Genomic DNA, 25,334 nt, shown 5'->3' on the forward strand with positions numbered 1-25,334 from the left:
AATCTCAGTGGAGTTATGTATAATTTACCCTTTTATTTATATATATTTTCTATACAAATAAACTAAAAATCTATAATAGAGATTTGACGATTTGCAAAAGAGTTCCAGACTCTCTTTTGTGCTTGCTCGATTCAACGGCGCCGGCGATGTTACGACGGTCGACAGGCCATTGAATTGAGCTTCATTTTAACCTAATTTGATTTCTGGTGAATTTAACCTATTTTGATCTTCGTGCTTGCTGTGGTTGAGCCCACCAAATCCACCGCCACCACCACTCTATTCTCCACCGTCTCCCTCCGCCCCCTCAAATTCAAATTCGAGCACCGCCGCCGCTTTACAATTGACCGCTGATCTACCTCCTCATCGTCCATCACTTCAGCCGTCAATCTGCGAAATCAATTCCTCCCCGAAATCCTCTTTTCATTTCAAATTTTTAGCAAGCCGAATTGGGTAATTCTTCATGTTTTTTTTTTCTTTCTATTTTTTTCTCATCATTATGCGAAATTGTCATTTTGTATTTCAATTATGCTATCTTCAGTCGACTCTTTATGCTTACACTAAATATCAGAGTTTTTTCTTTGTTTTTATGTTCCAATTTTAGGTTGGGATATTTTATTTTATTTTTGCTAAATTAGGAATCTCAATCAACGGCTTTTCTGTTTGATATCCATAATACAGCAGTTACCATCTGAATCGGATTCGAGGGAATGGCAAAAGTTAGAGACAGAACTGAAGATTTTAAGGATGCTGCGCGGAGAGCAGCATTGAATTTGGGATACAATGAGGTCCTTCTCCTACCTGTATTTTTTTGTTTTTTTTTTATTCATCATTGTATGTTGGTTAGTTCTTGATTTTCAATTCCTGAAGCATTTTTTAAGACCATTGAAATCCTTTTCCATTGATTGCAATTTTCTTTTATGTAGAGTTATTCAGTTTCTTGTTTTTGGTAATATTTTCTGAACATAATGTCATATTCACCCTGTGAGTTCTGATTTTTTTTTTTGGCAGTCCAAAACTGCGGCAATAATGGCATCTTTTATCATGCATAAGAGTTGGGAAAGATCATCTTTCACCAAATCTGCACTAACAACGGTATATTTATTTTGGGTAGCGAGAAAGCACCTTAAGATCAGCCATAGTAACGTTTTTATCACATACATTGCTTTTGGTTTGAGTGATTTTTTTGTGACTTTGATTTATCAGCTTGAAAGTATTGGAGCTTTAGAGCAGTTCCTCATGAAGCATAAGAAGGATTATGTAGACGTACACCGTACCACTGAACAAGAAAGAGATAGCATTGAGCATGAGGTAAGATCTCTTCTTCTTCGTCTTCTTCTTCTTCTTCTTCTTCTTCTTCTTCTTCTTCTTCTACTTCTTCTTCTTCTTCCCCTTGCTTTATTTTAAGAAAGACATTATCATTTATTTATTTAAAGGTACTGATTTTCACCTTTAATCTCTGCATAATTATTGTTATAGTCCTGGACTGTGCTTTATTGTGCTTTAATATTGTCTGTGATTTATGTTTTGCTCATACTTTATTTGTTATTACACCTTCAAGAAGCCATAAATGACGGCTAGAAAGTTAAGTTGGAGTGTTCTACTACAAATATATTCTTGTTATGCATTTAGCGTATTGCTACCATTTCTCCTGATCTCATTATTCTGAAATAGAACAGTTTTGAGTAGGCTGCTGGCTGCATGAATTTAATCCCTGCTTACTAGAGAAGTATGCGTACATATGATTGTTTTATGCTTTCGATGGGTATATAAAGAGAGTAGTCTAGTGGAAGTTAAAAATTTGTTATTTGTTAACCGTCTGATTCTGTAACTTTCCCACCCACCTAATGTATTAATCCACATTTTATCAATATTTATCAGGTTCCCTGTTCTACTTCTTAACACTCATACTATTATTCAAAGTACTCTATCCAGGAGTAATAACATAGTTGAAAAGGTCTAATTGCAGTATGAACATATAAACTATGATATTTTTTTTTTAATTTCCCAAGGATAGCGGTCCTGCTTTGGAGTCTTAAATTTGGCAATCCAACAACTGTATAACATAATTTATATGTAGAACATATAAACTATGATTTATAAAGTGAATTTTAGTTGAAGAATATCAATTCCTGAAATTGCTATAGTGGAGGCCTGTTCTGTTAACCCATATCACATTTCGACTTATATAAGTGACTAAATGTTAACTATTAAGTCATATAGCTACAGTTGTCTCTTACATTTCTGTGTCTAATATGTTAAATGTAACTCTATCTATTGAGCACCTTATGCGAGGAAATATTGCAATAAACTGATTAGAATAAAATGGGGTAAAATATAGTGGCGATGTAATTTTGAAAGGATAGATCTGAGCTCATATATTACTGTTCTCTAGTTTGTATCTTCTTTCAAAATCTTCAATAGTATCGTGTCCAGCAGACATACCTCAATTGGATTCCATGCTGTGCCTTGTTGTGTTTCTTGTGAACTTTCTGTTTTTCGTAGTTGAAGTGTCATCTGCGACACGTCTCACTCTTCACCTTTCTCAGAATCCAATCCCCTGCCCTTATTCTCTGAACCCATCTTGAACATATTAATTGTTACAAACGAGATAATAGAGTAGATTGGGAGCCCAAAAAACGTGTCCCCTATTATTGTTGGCTCTAGTTTTAGGTGCTCTGTGTGATTTACTATGTCAAAGAGTTGTGCCTTTATGGTTTCTTAACTAAGTTGTTTGCTGCCAAATATATTGTACAGACAGATTCATGGGTTTTAATATCATTGTTTCCTTCTTGTTTCTAAATGAAACCTACATTATGCAGGTCACAGTCTTCATCAAAGCATGCAAAGAGCAAATAGACGTTCTAAAAAATAGCATAAATGACGAGGAAGCAAATTCCAAGGGATGGCTTGGAATAAGAAGTGACAATTTGAATGCTGACACTATAGCACATAAACACGGAGTTGTATGACAAGACTTTTATATTTGAGTTGTTTTGCATCAACAAAAACAAATTGCTTAGCTTTATTTTTCGAAATGTGAATCACTTTTCGCTCATATTGCAGGTCTTGATTTTAAGTGAAAAGCTTCATTCAGTGACGTCACAATTTGATCAACTCAGAGCTTTGCGCTTCCAAGAGGCTATCAATCGGGTAACACCAAGAAGAAAACCAAAGCGGAGTGTCACAACTAATAATAATGCAGAAAGCACTAGTACTGGAAATATGGGGCCCACAGAAGCAAATAATTCGGAAGTCAGACAAACAGATGTTCAGGCAGAGCCAATCAGGATGCAGCAACAACTGTTAGATGATGAGACACGTACCCTTCAGGTAATTAATGATGCAATAAACAGGAGTTTGTGTATACAAGTCTCTGTATATATAGGATTTTTGTATTAAGCGGTGGGGGGTCATGGCCCCCTATAGCTATACGTCAACTCCGCCATTGTTACGTCATTCTAAAAACTTGTTTCTTCGTCTGTGCCGTGTTGGTGCAGGTAGAGTTGGCTAGCATGTTAGATGCTGTTCAAGAAACTGAAACAAAGATGGTGGAAATGTCTGCACTCAACCACCTCATGTCCACTCATGTTTTGCAACAAGCCCAGCAGATTGAGTTTTTGTATGAGCAGGTTAGCTCTATTTATCGATTAATTCGATCTTTGCAAGTCAATTGAGATTATTATTAAAAAAAAACCGAATGTCATTAGCATGTCACAAGTATAATTCATTATCCCTGCTTAATTATGCTATTTCATTTTTCTTTTACTTCAATAAGTTATGTCTCGTCCAAGGAGATGAATTTGATTGTTTTTTGCTCACGGAATTAACAGGCAGTTGAAGCAACGAAGAACGTGGAGCTTGGTAATAAAGAGTTGTCGCAAGCGATCCAAAGGAATAGCAGTAGCAGAACTTTTCTTTTGCTTTTTCTGTTTGTCCTTACCTTTTCAATTCTCTTTCTTGATTGGTATAATTAAAACGGAAGATTGATTGTTACATGCTATACGAAATCTCTTTGGGGGTATCTCAGTTTAATTTTAACCACAAAATCGGAAATTGCGATTTTTGTATACGAAACCAAGGAAATTTGAATGCAACAATTAGTATATCTGCTCTTTTGGCTGAAGACATGGAACTTAAAATATCATATATGTGCTGTTATTGCACTTTGAGAAAGAATACTGTTGCGAGCCATAAATGTTTGAAATTTCTGTATTAGGTCTCTTTTGCATCTTGGTTCTCTGTTACCATTGATTTACACACACCAATGTGGGTGTGTGTAGGGGTGTGTACGAGCCGAGTTCGAATTGAGCTCGCCAAAATTTCCAGGCTCAAGCTTAAGCTCGTGTCTAATTTTGCAAGCTCATGCTCATCGAGCTTTCATTTTCTAGGCTCAAGCTCAAGTGGATTTATCGAGCTCGAGCACAGCTCATTTTGCTAATTTTTAGTTTTTTTTTTTCTAATTTTTATTACTTTATTTTATCAGTATAAATTATCTATGTGACTATAAAAATAAATATATATTATAATTTTTTTTTGTAATTTTTATATGTATTCATTTAATATTACTTTTTTTATTTAAATAAATAAATAAGAAGCTCGCGAGCTGTCGAACAACTATAATCAGGCTCGAGATTGAGTTCGAGCTTTTATCAAGTTGGCTCATCGAGTTCACGAGCTGGCTCGTCGAATTCACGAGCCGACTCAGCTCATGCGTTTGTTTGTATATAAATTGTGAAGATCTACTCAATGCACTCCCTTTGTTCCACAATATCTGTTTTTTTTTAAGAGGTGCTAGCTGCTATGAACTAATGCTTGTTGATGGCAATAGATGCAGGGCAGGAGACTGTCACTTTATAATTCCAATGTTGTATTAATTACATATATTTCAATTATATTCTTATTAACTCTCCAACACTATTTCTGCATTAATTAGTAAACATGGGTATTTTGGTCTATTTATATATATTTTCCTAAAATAAAGACATATTTATTAAAAATTTTAAGACTTGTGCCAATGTGAAAAACAACCCATATTTGCTTTGTCTTTCTGAATTCACAACTAGTTGTTTACTTTACCGATCTTAATTTAGAAGAGCTGCATCTGACTTTATTATCATATCAGTGCAAAGGTCAAAGGTTCAGAACTTGTCATGTTCAGATCTCAAATTGTTTTTGCCTGATCTGATCTATCTTGGTCATGGCTGAAATCAAAGAAAACTATTTAGTGTTCTATTTGAGATTGACATTAGAAGTTCACTTGAGCTTCGTTTGTTAACATAACGAAATAGTGTTAAACACAGCGTGTTCGATAAATTATGACACTCTGCTCGAGCTAGAGTTTGACTAGAAAAATAGAATTATAAAAAACCAAGTTATTCGAACTTGATTTGTGTTATGCTCGATTAAAGTCTGTTGCTTGCTTGTTTATCAAATCAAATTCAAACATAATTTTGAAAGCACGATAAAAATTTAACCAAACTCGAATAAACATGTGACCGGCTTGACTCGATTAGTATACACCTCTAATCTTGGATAAAAAAACTAGATACTTTTTGAGGCCGGTGTGCTTTCAATATCATTTTCCCATAAACATAATAATAAACAATTACGTGGTAACAATGATTATAAATAATAAATAACAATGATTGAGTAGTATTTTTCTTTGCTATGAGTTGTGACCTTTGACAAACGTATACCTTCTGCAAGACGTGACACATTAACTAATATTCTCAACTTCTAAGTAAGTTAGAAGACAGTAGATAAATAATAATGTTTTTTTTTTTAAATTATACTAAATGCTTTCCAAATTAGTAATATTATATCGAGCATATTATTTAGAGGATGGGAATTGAGTATAAAATTCAAATTCTACCAATTCAATCATAAATATAATTATTTAAATAAAAAATTTACGTAAAAGTAAACGTATTCAGTGTAATTTTTATACTCAACAATGTCTTCTTGGGCGAGAGCTTCGTACATATTTGTTGATGCGTATTCAAGCTCTAGTATTGTAGTTCGTGTTTTCATTAGAATTATTGATAATGCACTTTTGCCCGAGTACTTAAGTGTATGGTTTTGTACGTGTCCGTTTGTGCATGTTTTTTTAAGTGAGTGTTGTTGTGCATGTTTGTTGATGCATATTCATATCCTAGTACTGTAGTTCGTGTTTTCATGACCGTTTTTACGAATGCACTTATGCACGAGTACTTTTGTGCATGCAATTGTACTTTTACTGTTGTACCTTAGTAAATTAGTTTTATACCGTGAAACTTCAATAACCTCGCTCCAATAATAATTTCTTCAGATCAAAACTTGGTAAAAATGTATTAAATGATTAATTCGATAATTTAATATTTTGTTAAATAATTTTTTTTTATTAATCACGACTGTATTAATTTATAGAAATTTAACTATACTTATTTTTTAATTTTGTTTTCCGTTTATCACCATATTAATTATAGGTCTAAACTCTAAACAGCTACGAGGCTAAAATTTCATCATGCATTAGTTGGCATGTGAAATGTCTTCCTCCATTGTTGGTAAGATATCAGCAGATCCTTTTTTTTCTGTTTTTAATTATCTTTTGAACAAACATATATCAACAAAACTTTGACTTACCAAATTATGAACTTCTATTTATGGGCATAGTGACTCTATGCTCGATTTATTCTATATTACACCTGATGAAATTTTTTCGAATGGTATCCAATTATATACGTCTATCTACCTTACACACGTTTCAATTGTTTTATATCTACGCTAACACAATAATTGATATAACATGTTAAAGAATAAAGACCCTCCATTTTTGTGCAGTTAGCAGGTTCTCATGCGAAGATCGGAAATCTATATCAAATCCGTCAATTATTTATGCAAAAAGCCCTCAATTATTTACGGAGAACTTCCCCAATAGTAAACACAAAGTAACAAAGTGAAGTCCAACCCCCACTTATAGCGGTTGAAATTGGAACGAATTTTCAGAATTCCACCTATTATGATATAATATTTTTTTAATGATTTAGAATATTTTTTCTTATTTCAAATTTCGAAAAGTTTGGGCTATGTTTAGATACATTTTTGTTTTGTTTTCATTGTTTCCCCAAAACAAAATGGGATTTATTACACTTTTCAAATCATTTTCTCAAAATAATTTCAAAAGTTTCTCTCTCCTTCAGACATGATGTAACTGCTACAGTAAAATGATTTGACTGCTACAGTAAAAAATGTCTTCACTAAAAAACAAATAAACATGGCTTCAACTTTCAATTTTTTTCTTCAAAATATTTTTTTCTAACACTTTTATACATGATTTGACTTCTACAGTGTATTTTGTCTCCTTCCAAAATACAAACAAACATTACTTTCATTCTCAAATTATTCCCCCAAAACATATTTCCTCAAAATGAAATCAAAATAAGATCCAAAACGCTTCCAAACATTGTCTTGATTTCTGAATTTTCTGAAAACGGAATTGAAGTACATATTAATTTCTGGATTGCAGTTCAATTTTAATTTCTAAAAGAAAAAATAGATTATTTTTTCTCCAAAAATTACGCTTGCAATATCAATACCATTATCTATTTTATATTACAAGTGATAGAAAAATGAAAATTTTGGATCCTCTCAATTTCGATCAAAAAAGTTCTAATTGAACTAATTTCATTTTTAATTACAATATTTGAAATTCGGTTTTTTTTTTTTTTTATTATTTCTCTAAATGGAGTTAAATTAGTTTTTACACTTTAACTCCATTTGACGTAACAAAAAATATTTACTCCAACCATCAGCATTAAATATTTAATCAAAATTTAAATATATAAATAACTATGTCTTAAATGCCACATTCAATTAATGATAGGTTAATCGGATGATTATATTTTTAATACGTACGTAGAAGTTGCTCCCACACAACTCTACCAAAGACGTCTCACCAAATCTTCCAAACAAAATCAATAAAAAAAATATTTAATTTAATTCCTCGATTTGATTAATAATATTATTCCCAATTATATTATAAATAAAAAATATAAATTCAGTTGATTTATTTATTTATCCCCTGAATTAAATAAAACCACATTCGGCCCCTCTCCACTACAAAATTCTTCGTCGGTCGTCCTCAAAACTCCAGTATTACAGCGCACCTCCCAACCCCCACCACCACCACCACCGCCGGTCCACCACCGGTCCACCACCACCACCACATTTTCTCGCTAAATCCTTTGGAGAGGATTTTACTCTACTCTCCAAAGAATTCCCCCAAATCAATTTTCCGATGTGTTTCCGCTGAATCTGGACCGTCGAATTCCACATCACCACCACCACCACGGATGCATCTCGGTCCCTCATTTTCCCTCTTCTACAGATCCGTTCACAATTCCACTCAATCCAACCCCAACAATTCGTCGATCGATTGAAATCAATTTTGCCATTTAAACAAAAAAAAAAAAAAATTTTGGAAGAATGTCGGCGATGAAATCCAGCGGGCGATTGTTCACGATCGGGCTGGTGGCGTCGTGGTATTCATCGAACATTGGGGTATTGCTGCTGAACAAGTATCTGCTGAGCAATTACGGGTTCAAGTACCCGATTTTCCTGACGATGTGCCATATGATGGCCTGCTCTCTGCTCAGCTACATCGCAATCGCTTGGTTGAAGATGGTCCCGATGCAGACGATAAGATCTAGGGTTCAGTTCATGAAGATTTCCGCACTCAGCTTGATCTTCTGCGCCTCCGTTGTCAGCGGCAATATTTCACTAAAGTACTTGCCTGTCAGCTTTAATCAGGCGATTGGCGCCACCACACCTTTCTTCACTGCTGTTTTTGCTTATTTCATGACCTTGAAGAAAGAGGCTTGGCTTACTTACATGACTTTGATACCTGTTGTTACCGGCGTTATCATTGCTAGTGGGGTATGTCTTTTTCTTCTTCTTCTTGTTTTTTTTTTTTCTTTGAATTTAATTTGATCTGGAGTGTTTTTATTTGATATGAATCTATGTGTAGAGCGCTAGAGCTTAATTGATGGGGTGATGGGTACTACTGGGAAATTCAGTTATTGGTGGTACTGGTAATAGCAAGTTGTAAAGACGTAGGCCTCGTTTGGTTGGGGAGATTAGCCATGATTAACTAAATAATTGGACTTTGTTTGATGTTTGATATCCCAATAACTTGCCGGGTCGACTCCCATATATTATGTTATCATGTTTTGAGGGAGCTTTTTTGTTGCACGTTACGGGGTCTGATAAAATAATTGGGTTCTTATTAGATTATTTGATCTTATCTTGGCTAATTTTATCTTGGCAACCTAACGGGGCCTTATTAGGCAGATATAAGATATGTTCATGTGTTTGTGGATTGTGCACTCAACGTAAATTTTTTCGTACTAGTGGAGATTGGTTTGTGAGAGATTGAAATAGGATTGACTGTGTTTTCTTTAACTGCTTTATTGAGAATGGAAGTTGTATTTTAAGTAAAAAGGTGATTGATTATTGCAACATAGTTCTTGATTGTGATATGCACGGAGTAGCTGAGTATTTGTTTTGGAATGTTCCAGGAAATTAAATGTTAAATTCTGATATTCACCCTCTCTGATTGGTGAAGGGTGAGCCCAGTTTCCATTTGTTTGGATTTCTCATGTGTATCGGCGCAACTGCTGCTAGGGCACTCAAGTCTGTCCTTCAGGGTATTTTGCTTTCTTCCGAAGGGTAATAATTGTTTTTTTTTTTAATTATTAAACAATCTGGCAGGGAGTTCTTTTGTAAAATCATCGCAAGTAGATCCTAAAAAAGAATTATTTATTTTTGTGTTGAAGGGAGAAACTGAATTCAATGAATCTGCTGCTATACATGGCTCCTATTGCTGTAGTAGTCCTACTTCCAGCAACACTCTTTATGGAAGAAAATGTCGTCGGTATCACTTTGGCCTTGGCAAGAGAAGATGTCAGAATTATCTGGTTACTGCTTTTCAATTCCGCCCTTGCGTATTTCGTTAATTTGACCAACTTTTTGGTGACAAAGCACACCAGCGCTTTAACTCTTCAGGTATAACTATTTACTCTCCATTTTATAGTTGTTATATGTTCGAAAAGATGGTGTCGCTAGTCTTGCCCCAGAGTATATTGTTGGCACATTTAAGTTTTTCGAAACTGGAGTCTGAATAAGCACTAATTCTTGTTAGTTTTACCAACTGTTGTTGTGTGCTTTAATTTTTAACCAGTCTTGTGTGAGATGGATTAATATAACAAGGTTATGGGATTTGTTACAGGTGCTTGGAAATGCAAAAGGGGCAGTAGCAGTAGTAATATCAATATTGATATTTAGGAACCCCGTTTCTGTCACTGGAATGCTCGGTTATACTCTCACCGTATTCGGTGTAATCCTCTACAGTGAAGCCAAGAAAAGAACTACTACTAAATAATCATAAATCCAACCAGTCAACATCATCTGTGTATTTTCGGCCCAGAAGACAAGAGAAGAGAAGCGAAGCGAAGCGGCTTACAGAGGCTTTTGAACCAATATTAGCTGAGTCACCACAAGTTTTATTAACTTTTTCTAGTTTGGAGTCACCAAAAGAAACATCTTTTTTACCATTATATATATATATATATATATATATATATATATATATATATATATATATATATATATATATATATATATATATATATATATATATATATATATATATATATATATATATATATATATTCTTTCAGCAAGGCTCAATCTGCCCTATACTTCATCTTGTTACTATATATGCTTTTCTTTTTTTCTTTCTTTTTTATTTTTTTTTATTTTTAAACGATTAGTGAAAAAAAATTCACAATTCTATCAATTTGTAGCTATGTTTGATAAGTGGTTAAATGATATATGCTTTTCTCCTAAACAGATTGATGATTGTGTTCAACTTGTCTGTGCCCCATTGGCATCTGCACTACTCTTTACATATTTAATTTGTTTTTTCTTCTTCTGTTGACTGAACTTTAAAAGCAAATTAATTATTTCTTAAATCCAAATCATTCTATCAAATGAAAATGCAGAGTTTGTTGGTTTTGAACAATTCTTTAAATCCAAACGCATCCTAATGTACTTTTAAACAATTCTTTCAATTTTAATTATTTTTATAAATTTCAGCTATGTTCAGAAAAAATAAAGATTCTTAAGCTTAAATATGCAAACAAATTATTGATACTGATTTCAATAAACATAGTATATCAAGTGGTTGATAACTTGAGTATATAAATATTGTCAAGATTATTTAACAACATCGATAAGAGTCAAAATCAATGGCACATTGACCCAATTAACCTCTCGTTGACCTTTTAATTATCTTTTTTTGCAAATATCAAAATCAAACAATTCAAGAAAATTACATGTAAACTTTGCATGGCATATATAACAACATTTCAACATACAAATTACAAAATACAAAATGCATCTGAATATCTGATCCTTCCCCATTAGTAAAAACTAGTATGTTTCTTAACTCATAGCACAATTGCATTTTCACCCCCATCAAGATTCAACAAGAAATTAATTACCCATGGCAACTGCAAACTCCATTATAACAGTATCAAAAATAAAAATAAAAAATTAAATAAATAAAAAGCTAATCTAGCAACAATTCATTCATATAATTCACCAAATCATCGATGCCGGGATTAACGTTTTATTTAAGAAAAAAACCCTTAATATCTTTGGGAGAAAGAAACTGTTCACTGTCACATTTTCAGATTTAAGAAAAAACCCTAAAATCGCTAGGTACTAAGATTAATTTGGCAATGCCAACAAGAATACTAAGAGCGGAACAAATAAACGACGACTACCTGAACAAGAAATATAAATGCTATCGAGCGACCTTCATAATCATGTGGCAAACTTCCCTTCATAATTTTCATTAAGTAACTTCATTTTCCATCCGATAATACAGAGCACCGCGCTTATAATAAAAAAACAACACTGCAGCATGCATTGTTAAATACTATATATATATATATATATATCCTTTCCTACTTTAAGTTCACAAGATTTTGGAATGCACTGATGAAATAATACAAAATACGACCGAAAATGATTTATAGTTGAGAATTTGAAATAAGTCGATTCCGAAATACACTATACTGATTTGAAAGATAGTTCCAAATAGGTACAAAACTGTTCGAAATTTGATGTAACCTCAATGAATTCTTTATCATAAGTTGAAAACGAGACTGTGAATAAGCGCATTTTCATGGTAAATCAGGCTAAAAGATACAACCGATAGGAAAACTACTGTATTCTATGTTCATATATTGCACAAGGGACTTTAATTTTCCATCCCCATCAAGATCCAAGACAGCTAATAAAGCAGAATCTTACGCAAGCTAATCTAGCATCCATACAATCAAACATTAATCCAATCAAACACTTAATATTGTGTTCCAACAAAAAAAATTCAATAGCATAAACGGATCATTGTCACATCGATTCCAACAAAGCAGATCACAGCATAACTTTTGCCTTTACAATATCAGTAACAAGAGTTTTATGTTCAGCTGTTCGCCAAGATTACAAACAGTCCAAACCAACACAAAGTAACCTGTGCATATTATCATTCCCCAATTCAGCCAAAATGAAAAACACCCAATTTTTCGTACTAAAGAAAGAGCAGAACACTCACCAGAAAAGCAACAGCCATCTGCACCGAACTTACTCCATTTCCATTAGCCGAACCAGAGAAATCGACATTGTACTTCATAGTCATGTTGGGATACATAATCCCCCAATGCTGCCCTGCCTCTGCACCTCCAATCATTGCAGCAGCAGAAGCAGTTGTTGCATTCCTGCCATTGTTGTAGCTCGAATCAACCTCATCGAACAGCTGGTATATGTATGCCTCGGCCACACCTTCTTTCCTCAAAGGTGTACCCAAACCAGATCTCAAGTGTTTAATCAGCCCCTTTAAGTACATCTCTGCATAATTTCCGGCCGCCCGAGCCTCGTATTCGCTCGGCCACCCAGTCTCCGCCACAATTACTGGAATACTCTCGTGACCGGAGACCGTCATGGCTGCTACGACAGCGTCAACCATCATGTCGAACAGATTCCGGTACCGGACTCCGGTGATTAAATCGTCTCGGAAATTAAACGGATGCTCCTGGAACAGGACGAAGCCGATCGGAATTTCCGAGTTGATTCGGTACATGTTGTAAGGGTAGAGATTGACCAGTAGCGACGAGTTGGTTTCCTCCAGAAATTGGAGCAGCGGATGGAGGATCAAATTACCGATTGGCTCCTGGAACTCAGCGGCGGAGGGAGGAAACGACGTCGTCATTATGTCGATGAAGGAGAAGGTGGTGGAGACCGGTATGGTGCGAATTCCGAGGTCCAGGAGGGAGAGGCGGAGGTTGCGCATGGCGGCGAGGAGGACGGTGGAGGGATCGAGGTCGGGATTGGAGGTGGCGGCAGAAGTGATGACGTCGGAGCCGGCGGAGATGAGTGAAATGTGTGCGCGAGGGTGGTAGGGGAGGACATTGGTGTAGAGCCAGACGGAGGCGGCGGAGCGATTGGCGGCGAAGGAGGGGATGAGGTCGTTGGGGACGGAGAGGAGGAGCGTTATGTTGGTGTACGCGAAGGCGCGCACGGCGGCGGGGGTTGGTTCGAGGAGGCGGACGGCGGAAATTCCGCGGGACTGGAGAGTAGATACGACGTGCTCCGGCGGTGGAAGTTTCGGAGAGGATGCGTTGTAGGTGACGCCGATGGTGGTGGCGGAGGCGGCGGAGACCAGGAGGAGGAGGAGGATGGCGGTGTGAAGAAGGAGAGAAGGCATCATTCCTTAGAGAGAGAGAGAGAGAGTTAGAGAGAGAAATATCCGTCCAAGTGTGTGTGTTATGGCGGGGTTTTTTTAGTAGTAGTGTGTTGTGACTTGTGCGTGGTTTTTGATGCCGCCGAACGGCAAATTCAGTTACAGAGACGAGAAAGATACGGTGTGTGCTTGTGCAGGGGGGCGTATGGTGAGGCGCCACTGAGATGGTGCCAGCTCAGCACTCTTATTTTTTTTACGATTCTTTCCAATTAAATGCACAAGTAAAATTTATATTTAGCTATTTCTCTCAGGCCGATGTTTTCTCAATCCCTAAAATCCCCAAATTGAATGGTAAGTCTGCTGCTTCTTCTCGATCCCTTCGTTTTTTTTTCTTTTTCAATTTAGTTATGATTTTTCTGAATATTTCCTTAACCTTGTTTGATTCCCATTTCTTATGGTTTTATTTCATTTTTTTTGTGTGGTAAATTATGTTTTGGTGAATTCTGATTACCCGTTTTACCGTATTTGATTTCGTGATGGAATCGCAATCTCTCATGCTCAATAGTTGGAATACTGTAAATAAATGTGCTCAGGCAAAATGTGCTACAAATTCATTTTTACTGTTTTTATTTTTCTTGTTGTTTTTAGGGATTTTTGATTTAGGGTTTAGACAGAGATAATTATTCGATCCTTTGTTAATTCATCTTCTGGAATATGTTGGAATTTTGAATGTTAATGTCAATTGTCTACAGGGTAATGTTCTTTAGATGAATTATAGTAAGGTTATTGGAATTCGGAACTAAATCGTAAATCATGTATATTTCTAACTCGACTTAATTCGTACAGATTTCGCTTGTGGCTGTAACAAACGGAGCTTGCAAATGGGAAGCCAGAGGAATTCCGGGAAGCAAAAAATCAACCAAGTAAAAGCCAGTTGGACGCCCGAGAATCATGAATTGTTCATCGACTTGTGCCTCGAGCAGATATCGATAGGAAATAAACCAGGCACGCATTTGACTAAAAATGGCTGGAATAATCTTTTGGGTTCGTTTCACTCAATAACAGGTGTAAAATACGAAAGAATTCAGCTGAAGAATCACTGGGATATGACCAAGAAAAACTGGAAAATCTGGCACGATCTCGTTTCCACCGACTGGCTTAAATGGGATCCAGTCGAACGAAGCTTTGGAGCCACTGAACAAGAATGGGATCAATATATACGAGTGCGTACATCTCTTTTAATTTTTCTTATGTTAATAATAATGGTATAATACTATAAGTTCGGGACTATTTTTTTATTAATGGTTTTAATTACAGGAAAATCCAGACGCCGCACAGTTTCGATCGAAGGAGCTCCTATTTGCAGACAAGCTGGACATTGTGTTTGGCGGGGCTGAAGATTATGGGGTGAGAAAAAGACGAAATTGTGGTGCGAGAAAGATCAGTTGTTATACGAGAGCAGAGCCTATTAGTGTTGTTAGGAAGCATAATAATTACCCGGGAAATAATACATATATGCATGTGGAAGAAGAGCCAATGGTTGGGAATGGTAATGATGCAGTAGAATCAAGAAGCGGTGTCACCGTGCAATCTCCACCACAGAAATTGAGCTACAGCATTGAGGAATGCATCAAGGGCCTGGATTCGATCGAAGAACTGGAGCAAGGATGCGAGCTCTATTTATTTGGGTTGGATATATTTTTGAAGAAGGAATATAGGGAAATTTTCCTCAACTTGAAGAAGTCGAGCACGAGGATTGCATGGTTAGAAAGGCTGCAATCGAGTAACTCTTTGCCGATGAATTAGTAACTCCTTTCGTAAGGGAATAGTTAATTAGTGTATCTGCTCTTTTTGTACAATATGCGAAAGCAAGTAGCAACTAGTCGTTTGTTCTGCTCGACATTTAATATGCTTGTTTTCTCGATCGATGAAAGTAAATTATCTGCTGAACGGTGGTGGTTATTATGGAGATTTCCGTGCTAGCGTGCACTCCCGTTGGTATATTTTCTTGCAAGCTACCGAGTTGAGCTCGAACGGGCTTTGGTCGAGTCGAATAAAATAGTGTTAGGCTAATTTGATCGTTACGTAAGTAATTTATCATTTTCTTTCAGCCAAGCTTGATCTCGAGCTGAAGCACGTGCCTTATCAAACAAAAATATGTATTCAAACTTGATTCGTTAGTAATTCGTAAATCGTAACAAACCATAGATTGGAAGATATCTATGTTTTTATTGAAAATTACAAATCAAATTGAATATTTTTTTTCTAAATTTATAATTTGTAAATCGTAATAAACTATAAATCGTAAGAATTCTATATTTTTGTTGAAAATTGCCAGTAGTATAAATATATTTACATATTTTTTGCTGGACTTATAAATTGTAAGAATTCAACATTTTTATCAAAAAATGCTAGTGACATGATGATGTTTGAAAGAAGTTATATTTAATATTGAGATATACAAGGAGAAAGAGTTGTGAGATAAATTATCTTTGTCGTTTGAGCTAAAAGTGTAAAGATTTTTATGTATTGTTTCGAGAGAACTAGTACTGCACCCGTGCGATGCACGGGGTATTCATCGTAAAACAAATATTGAATATTAAAAAAGGTTCTCGAAATAGTAAGATTAATTGTTGTTATGTAATCCAAAAAAAATATTAAAGAAAAATAAGTAATTTGTATTGTGGAAGTGATGAAATAAGCCGAAATAAATGAAAAAACTAAACATCGAAGGTTTAAATTTCCACAACACAGAGCGAATATATCGTTGGTCCCAAATTTTAGCAACCACAATGACATATGAACGTTCAAATATTGCATTTGATCCAAACAATCACTGTTATTTTGTTTGATACCAACCTCCCTATACGCATGGAACGAACCCAATACAATGCAATTGACCTGCGTATGTTGTACAATGGTCATACGAAATATGTAAATTGTTACAAAACAATACCAATATAATTGTTTAATGGCATAAAACCATTGTAAAAGAATTACCTTCATGATATATAGTGAGCGAAGTCCATGGCAAGTTCGTAGTACAATTAAAATAAACCTACAAATGAGGAATAACAAAACATATAAATAATAAATAATAAAGGTCGTCATTGAATATTGTAATTTTTTTTTATATAAAATTACCTTCATATACGCTGAAAACATCCTTGTATACAACATTATTTGTAACGTTGGTCGTATCACCAGATTCCGAGTTAATCAAAATATATATGCCACTTCGACTCTTAACTCTCGAGAGTGCAACATAGAGTTGCCCGTGACTGAAAACATGTCTCGGCAATACAGGCCTACGTGAGAAAGAGTCTATCCTTTACTTTTATTGATTGTCATTGCGAATGATACCAGCAGCGGAAACTGACGTCGCTGGAATTTATTACTCATCCTTCTCTTTGAGGATAGGATCGTCGTTGGTCCATCTTTCACTAATGATCTCACAATTTTCTAGTAGTTGTAGTTCGCGCGAACACGCAAGGGACTATCCTTTCTATTGTTTGCCCTTGTTTTTCACGCTCAAAGGCCTCTCTCTCTTCTATAAAGCAATGCAAAGCGCATGTCGCTGAAGTGAAGAAAGCTCAATAAACACACAGGAACGCGATGCAGGGCATATCATAAATGAAAGCGCTGATCATTTTTGAAAACATATATGCTCAATGCAGAGTTGGATAGTACTAAAGTCATTCTAGGAATAAACACCATATCACCAACATGTTTATCGGATAGGATCCTGTTGAGAACGTGTTTTCCCATATTAATAATTTGAAGCCTTGTTCCATTGCACAATCTTCTGGCCCCCTCCAAGAACTACAACCTTCCTTCCGAATGGCATCTCTGAATCAAGTATTAATTTCATTGTCTTGTCAAGTGTCTCGAAACAGTACATGTGCATCATTGGTGTCTCGTTTCATATAATTAGCTTTTCTTTAGACAACAAACTGCATGTGGACTTTGTTGTATAATGCTGCATGTGGAGCTTTGAATTAGTATATTATTGAAATGTATTAGTATGAGTATCAAGATTACTAACCATATTGATAATGCTAATACTAATCATAATCTGGTAATGTTTATCCTAATAATAATGTTAATGCTAAACCTAATCCTAAACGTAATGCTAATTATAATTGTAATCTTAATTATAATCATAATTTTAATACTAACACTAACACTAACACTAACACTAACACTAACACTAACACTAACACTAACACTAACACTATTACTAATACTAATACTAATACTAATACTCATACTCGTACTCGTACTCATACTCATACTCATATTAATACTAATACTAATACTAATACTAATACTAATACTAATACTAATACTAATACTAATACTAATACTAATACTAATACTAATACTAATACTAATACTAATACTAATACTAATACTAATACTAATACTAATACTAATACTAATCCTAATGCTAATGCTAATACTAATACTAATACTAATACTAATTCAAAACCTAATACTAATCTTAATCTCAATCCTAATCTTAATCCTTATCATAATCATAATCCTAATCTTAGTCCAAATCATAATACTATCACTAATACTAAACCTAATTCTAATCATAATTCCAATCCTAATAATGATATTGATTAGTAATATTAATCCTAATACTAAAACCAATGCTAATCATAATTCTAGCTGTAATCCTAATCATAGTCCTAATCCTAATACTACTACTACTAATACTAATACTAATAGAATTTTTAATCTCAACACTAATAATAATGTTAATTGTAAAATTAATTCTAATACTAATCTTAATATTAACCATAATACTAATGCTAATACTAATGGTAGTGCTATGCTAATGCTAATTCTATTATTAATGTTAATCCTAATGCTAATGCTAATACTTATGCTAATGATCATGGTGATACTAATCCGAATATGGTAATGCTAATGTTAATGTTAATCCTAATCCTAATGCAAATGCTAATTCCATTCATAATCTTAATGTTAATCATAATTTCAATACTAATATTAATTATAATCTTAATTATAATACTAATCATAATCATAATCATTCACTTAATCCTAATTATTAACCTAATCCTAAATCTATTCAAAATCATAATCCTGATCCTCAGCCTAATATTAATCCTAATAATAATTCTAACCCCAATAGTAATGATAATCTTAATTCTAATACTATTCCTAATTCTAATTCCAACGGTAAACATAATCCTTATTCTTATCCGAAAACTAATAGTAATACTAATACTAATCAGAATACTAATAGTGATATTAATCATAAACTAATACTAATACTAATGTTAACTAATGCTAATACAACGCATAATTTCGACTCTAATCCTAATACTAATTCTAATGCTAATGTTAATGATAATGATAATGCTAATGCTAATGCTAATGTTATCAATGTTGATGCTAATGCTATGTTAATGCTGATGCTAATACTAATGCTAATGATAATACTAATACTAATCATAATCTGGTAATGCTAATCTTAATCATAATGTTAATGCTAAACCTAATCCTAAAACCCTAATGCTAATTCTAATCCTAAGCATCATCGTTGGTCTACTCCTAATTCTAATGATAATGATAATCCTAATCCTAACCCTAATCTTAATCATAATCCTAATCATAAACATAATCCTAATATTGTTCTAACAATAGTCTTAATCCCAATCGTCATCGTAATCCTAATGCAATGTATAATACCGATCATAATCATAATCCTAACCTTAATACTAATCCAAATGATAATTGTAATCCGAATTCTTAACACGATACTAATATTAATACTATTACTAATACTAATACTAATACTATTACTATTACTATTACTATTACTAATACTACTAATACTAAAACTAACACTAACACTAACACTAACACTAACACTAACACTAACACTAATACTAATACTAAAACTAAAACTAATATTAAAACTAAAACTAATACTAATACTAATACTATTCATAATCTTAATCCTACTCCTACTACTAATACCAATACCAATACCAATGCCAATGCCAATGCCAATTAGGGATGGCAATGGGGCGGGTATGGGGCGGGTTTTGCAATCCCCATCCCCGCCCCGCTATGAAAATCCCCATCCCCATCCCCGTAAAAAATCCCCACGGGTATTAAAAGAATCCCCATACCCGCCCCTTAAAATCCCTACGGGTAAAAATCCCCGTCTTTTTTATTTTTCTTTTTTTTTAATAAATAAATATGCAATTTAATTATTTATTTCAACAAATAAATCAATATTTAATTATAATACTAATATTTAATTATATAATGGAAACCTAAAAATCCCCATTGAAACTAATATTTAATATATTCCTACTATTTAATTATTTATATTTAATGTAATAATTAAAAAATATATATTATATATATAAATAATGCGAGGCGGGTACGGGAACGGGTACGGGGCGGGTCTACGGGGCGGGTATAGGCAAACCCATCCCCGTACCCGTACCCGGTCAAAAAAAAAAATTCAATCCCCATACCCGCCCCATTTTTTTTCGGGGCGGGGCGGGCCGGGGATCCGTCGGGGCGGGTCAAATTGCCATCCCTAATGCCAATACCACTACCAATACTAATTCAAATACTAATACTAATACTAATACTAATACTAATACTAATACTAACACTAACACTAAAACTAAAACTAATACTAATACAAATACTAACACTAACACTTACACTAACACTAACACTAACCCTAACACTAACACTAACACTAACACTAACACTAACACTAACACTAACACTAACACTAACACTAACACTAACACTAACACTACTTTCAATAATAAAATTAAAATTAATACTAATACTAATACTAATACTAATATTTATACTAATACTAATATTAATCTTAATAATAATATTAATTCAAATCCTAATTCTAATTCTAATCTCAATCATAATCCCAATCCTAATCTTAATCCTAATCTTAAACATAATCTTAATCATAATCATAATCCTAATCATAATCATAATCATAAAACTGACATTAATACTAACCCTAATACTAATCATAATTCCAATCCGAATAATAATAATAATAATGCAAATGCTAATCATAATTTCAATCCCAATAATAATACTAATGTTAATGCTAATCATAATTCCAGTTCTAATCTTAATCAGTCATAATCCTAATACTACTACTTATACTAATACAAACTATAATCTCAACACTAATGATAATGGCAATCATAATCCTAATTCTAATACTAATTTTATACTAATCCCTATATTAATGCTAATGCTAATATGCTAATGCTAATGCTAATCCTAATGCTAATGCTAATGCTATGCTAATGACAATCCTAATCTTAATCCTAATCTTAATCATAATCATAATCTTAATCATAATCATAAAACTGACACTAATACTAACCCTAATACTAATCATAATTCCAATAATAATTCCAATAATAATAATAATAATAATAATAATAATAATAATAATGCTAATCATAATTTCAATCCCAATAATAATAATAATGTTAATGCTAATCATAATTCCAATTCTAATTCTAATCATAGTCATAATCCTAATACTACTACTTATACTAATACAAACTATAATCTCAACGCTAATGATAATGGCAATCGTAATCCTAATTCTAATACTAATCTTTATACTAATCCCTATATTAATGCTAATGCTAATGCTAATCCTAATGCTAATGCTCATGCTAATGCCAATCCTAATCTTAATCCTAATCTTAATCATAATCATAATCATAATCCTAATCATAAAACCGACACTAATACTAACCCTAATACTAATCATGATTCCAATCCTAATAATAATAATAATGCAAATGCTAATCGTAATTTCAATCCCGATAATAATACTAATGTTAATGCTAATCATAATTCCAATTCTAATCCTAATCATAGTCATAATCCTAATACTACTACTTATACTAATACAAACTATAATCTCTACGCTAATGATAATGGCAATCGTAATCCTAATTCTAATACTAATCTTTATACTAATCCCTATATTAATGCTAATGATAATATGCTAATGCTAATGCTAATCCTAATGCTAATGCTAATGCTAATGCCAATCCTAATCTTAATCATAATCATAATCTTAATCATAATCATAAAACTGACACTAATTCTAACCCTAATACTAATCATAATTCCAATCCTAATAATAATAATAATAATGCAAATGCTAATCATAATTTCAATCCCAATAATAATATTAATGTTAATGCTAATCATAATTCCAATTCTAATCATAATCATAGTCATTATCCTAATACTACTACGTATACTAATACAAACTATAATCTCAACGCTAATGATAATGGCAATTGTAATCCTAATTCTAATACTAACCTTTATACTAATCCCTATATTAATGCTAATGCTAATGCTAAGACTAATGCTAATACTAATGCTAATGCTAATGCTAATGCTAATGCTAATGCCAATCCTAATCTTAATCCTAATCATAAAACTGACACTAATACTAACCCTAATACTAATCATAATTCCAATAATAATAATAATAATAATAATAATAATAATAATAATAATAATAATAATAATAATAATAATAATAATAATAATAATAATAATAATAATAATAATAATAATAATAATAATAATAATAATAATAATAATAATAATAATAATAATAATAATAATAATAATAATAATAATAATAATAATAATAATAATAATAATAATAATAATAATAATAATAATAATAATAATAATAATAATAATAATAATAATAATAATAATAATAATAATAATAATAATAATAATAATAATAATAATAATAATAATAATAATAATAATAATAATAATAATAATAATAATAATAATAATAATAATAATAATAATAATAATAATAATAATAATAATAATAATAATAATAATAATAATAATAATAATAATAATAATAATAATAATAATAATAATAATAATAATAATAATAATAATAATAATAATAATAATAATAATAATAATAATAATAATAATAATAATAATAATAATAATAATAATAATAATAATAATAATAATAATAATAATAATAATGCAAATGCTAATCAAAATTTCAATCCCAGTAATAATACTAATGTTAATGCTAATCATAATTCCAATTCTAATTCTAATCATAGTCATAATCCTAATACTACTACTTATACTAATACAAACTATAATCTCAACGCTAATGATAATGGCAATCGTAATCCAATTCTAATACTAATCTTTATACTAATCCCTATATTAATGCTAATGCTAATATGCTAATGCTAATGCTAATGTCAATCCTAATCTTAATCATAATCATAATCTTAATCCTAATCATAAAACTGACTCTAATACTAACCCTAATACTAATCATAATTCCAATCCTAATAAATATAATAATAATAATGCAAATGTTAATCATAATTTCAATCTCAATAATAATACTAATGTTAATGCTAATCATAATTCCAATTCTAATCCTAATCGTATTCATAATCCTAATATTGCTACTTATACTAATACAAACTATAATCTCAACGCTAATGATAATGGCAATCGTAATCCTAATTCTAATACTAATCTTTATACTAATCCCTATATTAATGCTACTGCTAATATGCTAATGCTAATGCTAATCCTAATGCTAATGCTCGTGCTAATGCTAATTCCAATCCTAATCTTAATCCTAATCTTAATCATAATCATAATCATAATCATAATCATAAAACTGACACTAATACTAACCCTAATATTAATCATAATTCCAATCCTAATAATAAAAATAATGCGAATGCTAATCATAATTTCAATCCCGATAATAATACTAATGTTAATGCTAATCATAATTCCAATTCTAATCCTAATCATAGTCATAATCCTAATACTACTACTTATACTAATACAAACTATAATCTCAACGCTAATGATAATGGCAATCGTAATCCTAATTCTAATACTAATCCTTATACTAATCCCTATATTAATGCTAATGCTAATATGCTAATGCAAATGCTAATGCTAATGTTAATGCTAATGCCAATCCTAATCTTAATCCTAATCTTAATCATAATCATAATCTTAATTCTAATCATAAAACTGACACTAATACTAACCCTAATACTAATCATAATTCCAATCCTAATAATAATAATAATAATAATAATAATAATAATAATAATAATAATAATAATGCAAATGCTAATCATAATTTCAATCCCAATAATAATACTAATGTTAATGCTAATCATAATTCCAATTCTAATCCTAATCATAATTATAATCCTAATACTACTACTTATACTAATACAAACTATAATCTCAACGCTAATGATAATGGCAATTGTAATCCTAATTCTAATACTAATCTTTATACTAATCCCTATATTAATGCTAATGCTAATATGCTAATATTAATGCAAATGCTAATCCTAATGCTAATGCTAATGATAATGCCAATCCTAATCTTAATCCTAATCATAAAACTGACACTAATACTAACCCTAATACTAATCATAATTCCAATCCTAATAATAATAATAATAATAATGCAAATGCTAATCCTAATTTCAATCCCAATAATAATACTAATGTTAATGCTAATCATAATTCTAATTCTAATTCTAATCATAGTCATAATCCTAATACTACTACTTATACTAATACAAACTATAATCTCAGCGCTAATGATAATGGCAATCGTAATCCTAATTCTAATACTAATCTTTATACTAATCCCTATATTAATGCTAATGCTAATATGCTAATGCTAATGCTAATCCTAATGCTAAAGTTCATGCTAATGCTAATCTTTATACTATCCTAATCTTAATCCTAATCTTAATCATAATCATAATCTTAATCCTAATCATAAAACTGACACTGATACTAAACATAATACTAATCATAATTTCAATCCTAATAATAATAATAATAATGCAAATGCTAATCATAATTTCAATCCTGATAATAATGCTAATGTTAATGCTAATCATAATTCCAATTCTAATCCTAATCATAGTCATAATCCTAATACTACTACTTATACTAATACAAACTATAATCTCAACGCTTATGATGATGGCAATCGTATTCCTAATTCTAATACTAATCTTTATACTAATTCCTATATTAATGGTAATGCTAATCCTAATGCTAATGCTAATTCTAACACTAATGTTAATCCTACTCCTAAACCTAATTATAACCCTAATTAATCCTAATCCTAATCCAAATACTAATTCTAGTATTAATTCTAATGGTAATCTTATCCATAATATTAATCATAATCGTATTGGTAATCCTAATTATATAATACTAATACTCATCCTAATATTAATACTAACGCCAATTCTAGTTCTAATACTAATCATAATCATAATTTTTATCGTAGTACTAATATGTAATTAATATTAATACCACTGATAATGCTAATGTTAACCTTAATGCTAATGGTAATGATAATATTAATACTAATCCCAATATGGTAATGCTAATGTTAATCTTAATCACAATTCTAACC

At 32.0% G+C, this 25,334-nt stretch overlaps 4 protein-coding genes across 6 annotated transcripts; 3 read left to right on the forward strand and 1 right to left on the reverse strand.

Annotated features, from left to right (window-relative positions):
• Positions 1–63: 63 nt before the first annotated feature.
• Positions 64–4,046, forward strand: SYP81 (syntaxin of plants 81). Of its 3 annotated transcripts, none has more exons than XM_012990231.2 (8): positions 64–450; positions 679–785; positions 1,009–1,092; positions 1,204–1,308; positions 2,820–2,963; positions 3,064–3,330; positions 3,498–3,629; positions 3,831–4,046. In XM_012990231.2, exons 2-8 carry the CDS (start codon positions 708–710, stop codon positions 3,972–3,974), a joined length of 954 nt encoding a protein of 317 aa, XP_012845685.2. In that variant the 5' UTR covers positions 64–450; positions 679–707; the 3' UTR covers positions 3,975–4,046. The 3 variants fall into 3 exon arrangements, with proteins under 3 accessions (XP_012845685.2, XP_088675947.1, XP_088675948.1); XM_088819821.1 differs by having other exon boundaries at positions 74–450; positions 682–785; XM_088819822.1 differs by having other exon boundaries at positions 78–450; positions 636–785.
• A 4,181-nt stretch (positions 4,047–8,227) lies between these two features.
• Positions 8,228–10,515, forward strand: LOC105953601 (putative sugar phosphate/phosphate translocator At3g11320). Its single transcript, XM_012977273.2, has 4 exons — positions 8,228–8,913; positions 9,602–9,705; positions 9,813–10,041; positions 10,265–10,515. Exons 1-4 carry the CDS (start codon positions 8,464–8,466, stop codon positions 10,415–10,417), a joined length of 936 nt encoding a protein of 311 aa, XP_012832727.2. The 5' UTR covers positions 8,228–8,463; the 3' UTR covers positions 10,418–10,515.
• A 1,897-nt stretch (positions 10,516–12,412) lies between these two features.
• LOC105953594 (Glycosyl hydrolase superfamily protein) lies at positions 12,413–13,897 on the reverse strand. The gene is made up of 2 exons (XM_012977265.2): positions 12,659–13,897; positions 12,413–12,577 (listed from the first exon to the last, which is right to left on the reverse strand). Exons 1-2 carry the CDS (start codon positions 13,808–13,810, stop codon positions 12,530–12,532), a joined length of 1,200 nt encoding a protein of 399 aa, XP_012832719.2. The 5' UTR covers positions 13,811–13,897; the 3' UTR covers positions 12,413–12,529.
• Positions 13,898–13,945: 48 nt separating this feature from the next.
• LOC105953603 (L10-interacting MYB domain-containing protein) lies at positions 13,946–15,733 on the forward strand. Its single transcript, XM_012977275.2, has 3 exons — positions 13,946–14,134; positions 14,630–15,006; positions 15,101–15,733. Exons 1-3 carry the CDS (start codon positions 14,008–14,010, stop codon positions 15,587–15,589), a joined length of 993 nt encoding a protein of 330 aa, XP_012832729.2. The 5' UTR covers positions 13,946–14,007; the 3' UTR covers positions 15,590–15,733.
• Positions 15,734–25,334: the final 9,601 nt, after the last annotated feature.

Source organism: Erythranthe guttata, chromosome 6, assembly GCF_056151865.1.
Source record: "Erythranthe guttata isolate IM_541 chromosome 6, IM_541, whole genome shotgun sequence".
Classification (NCBI taxonomy): Eukaryota; Viridiplantae; Streptophyta; class Magnoliopsida; order Lamiales; family Phrymaceae; genus Erythranthe; species Erythranthe guttata.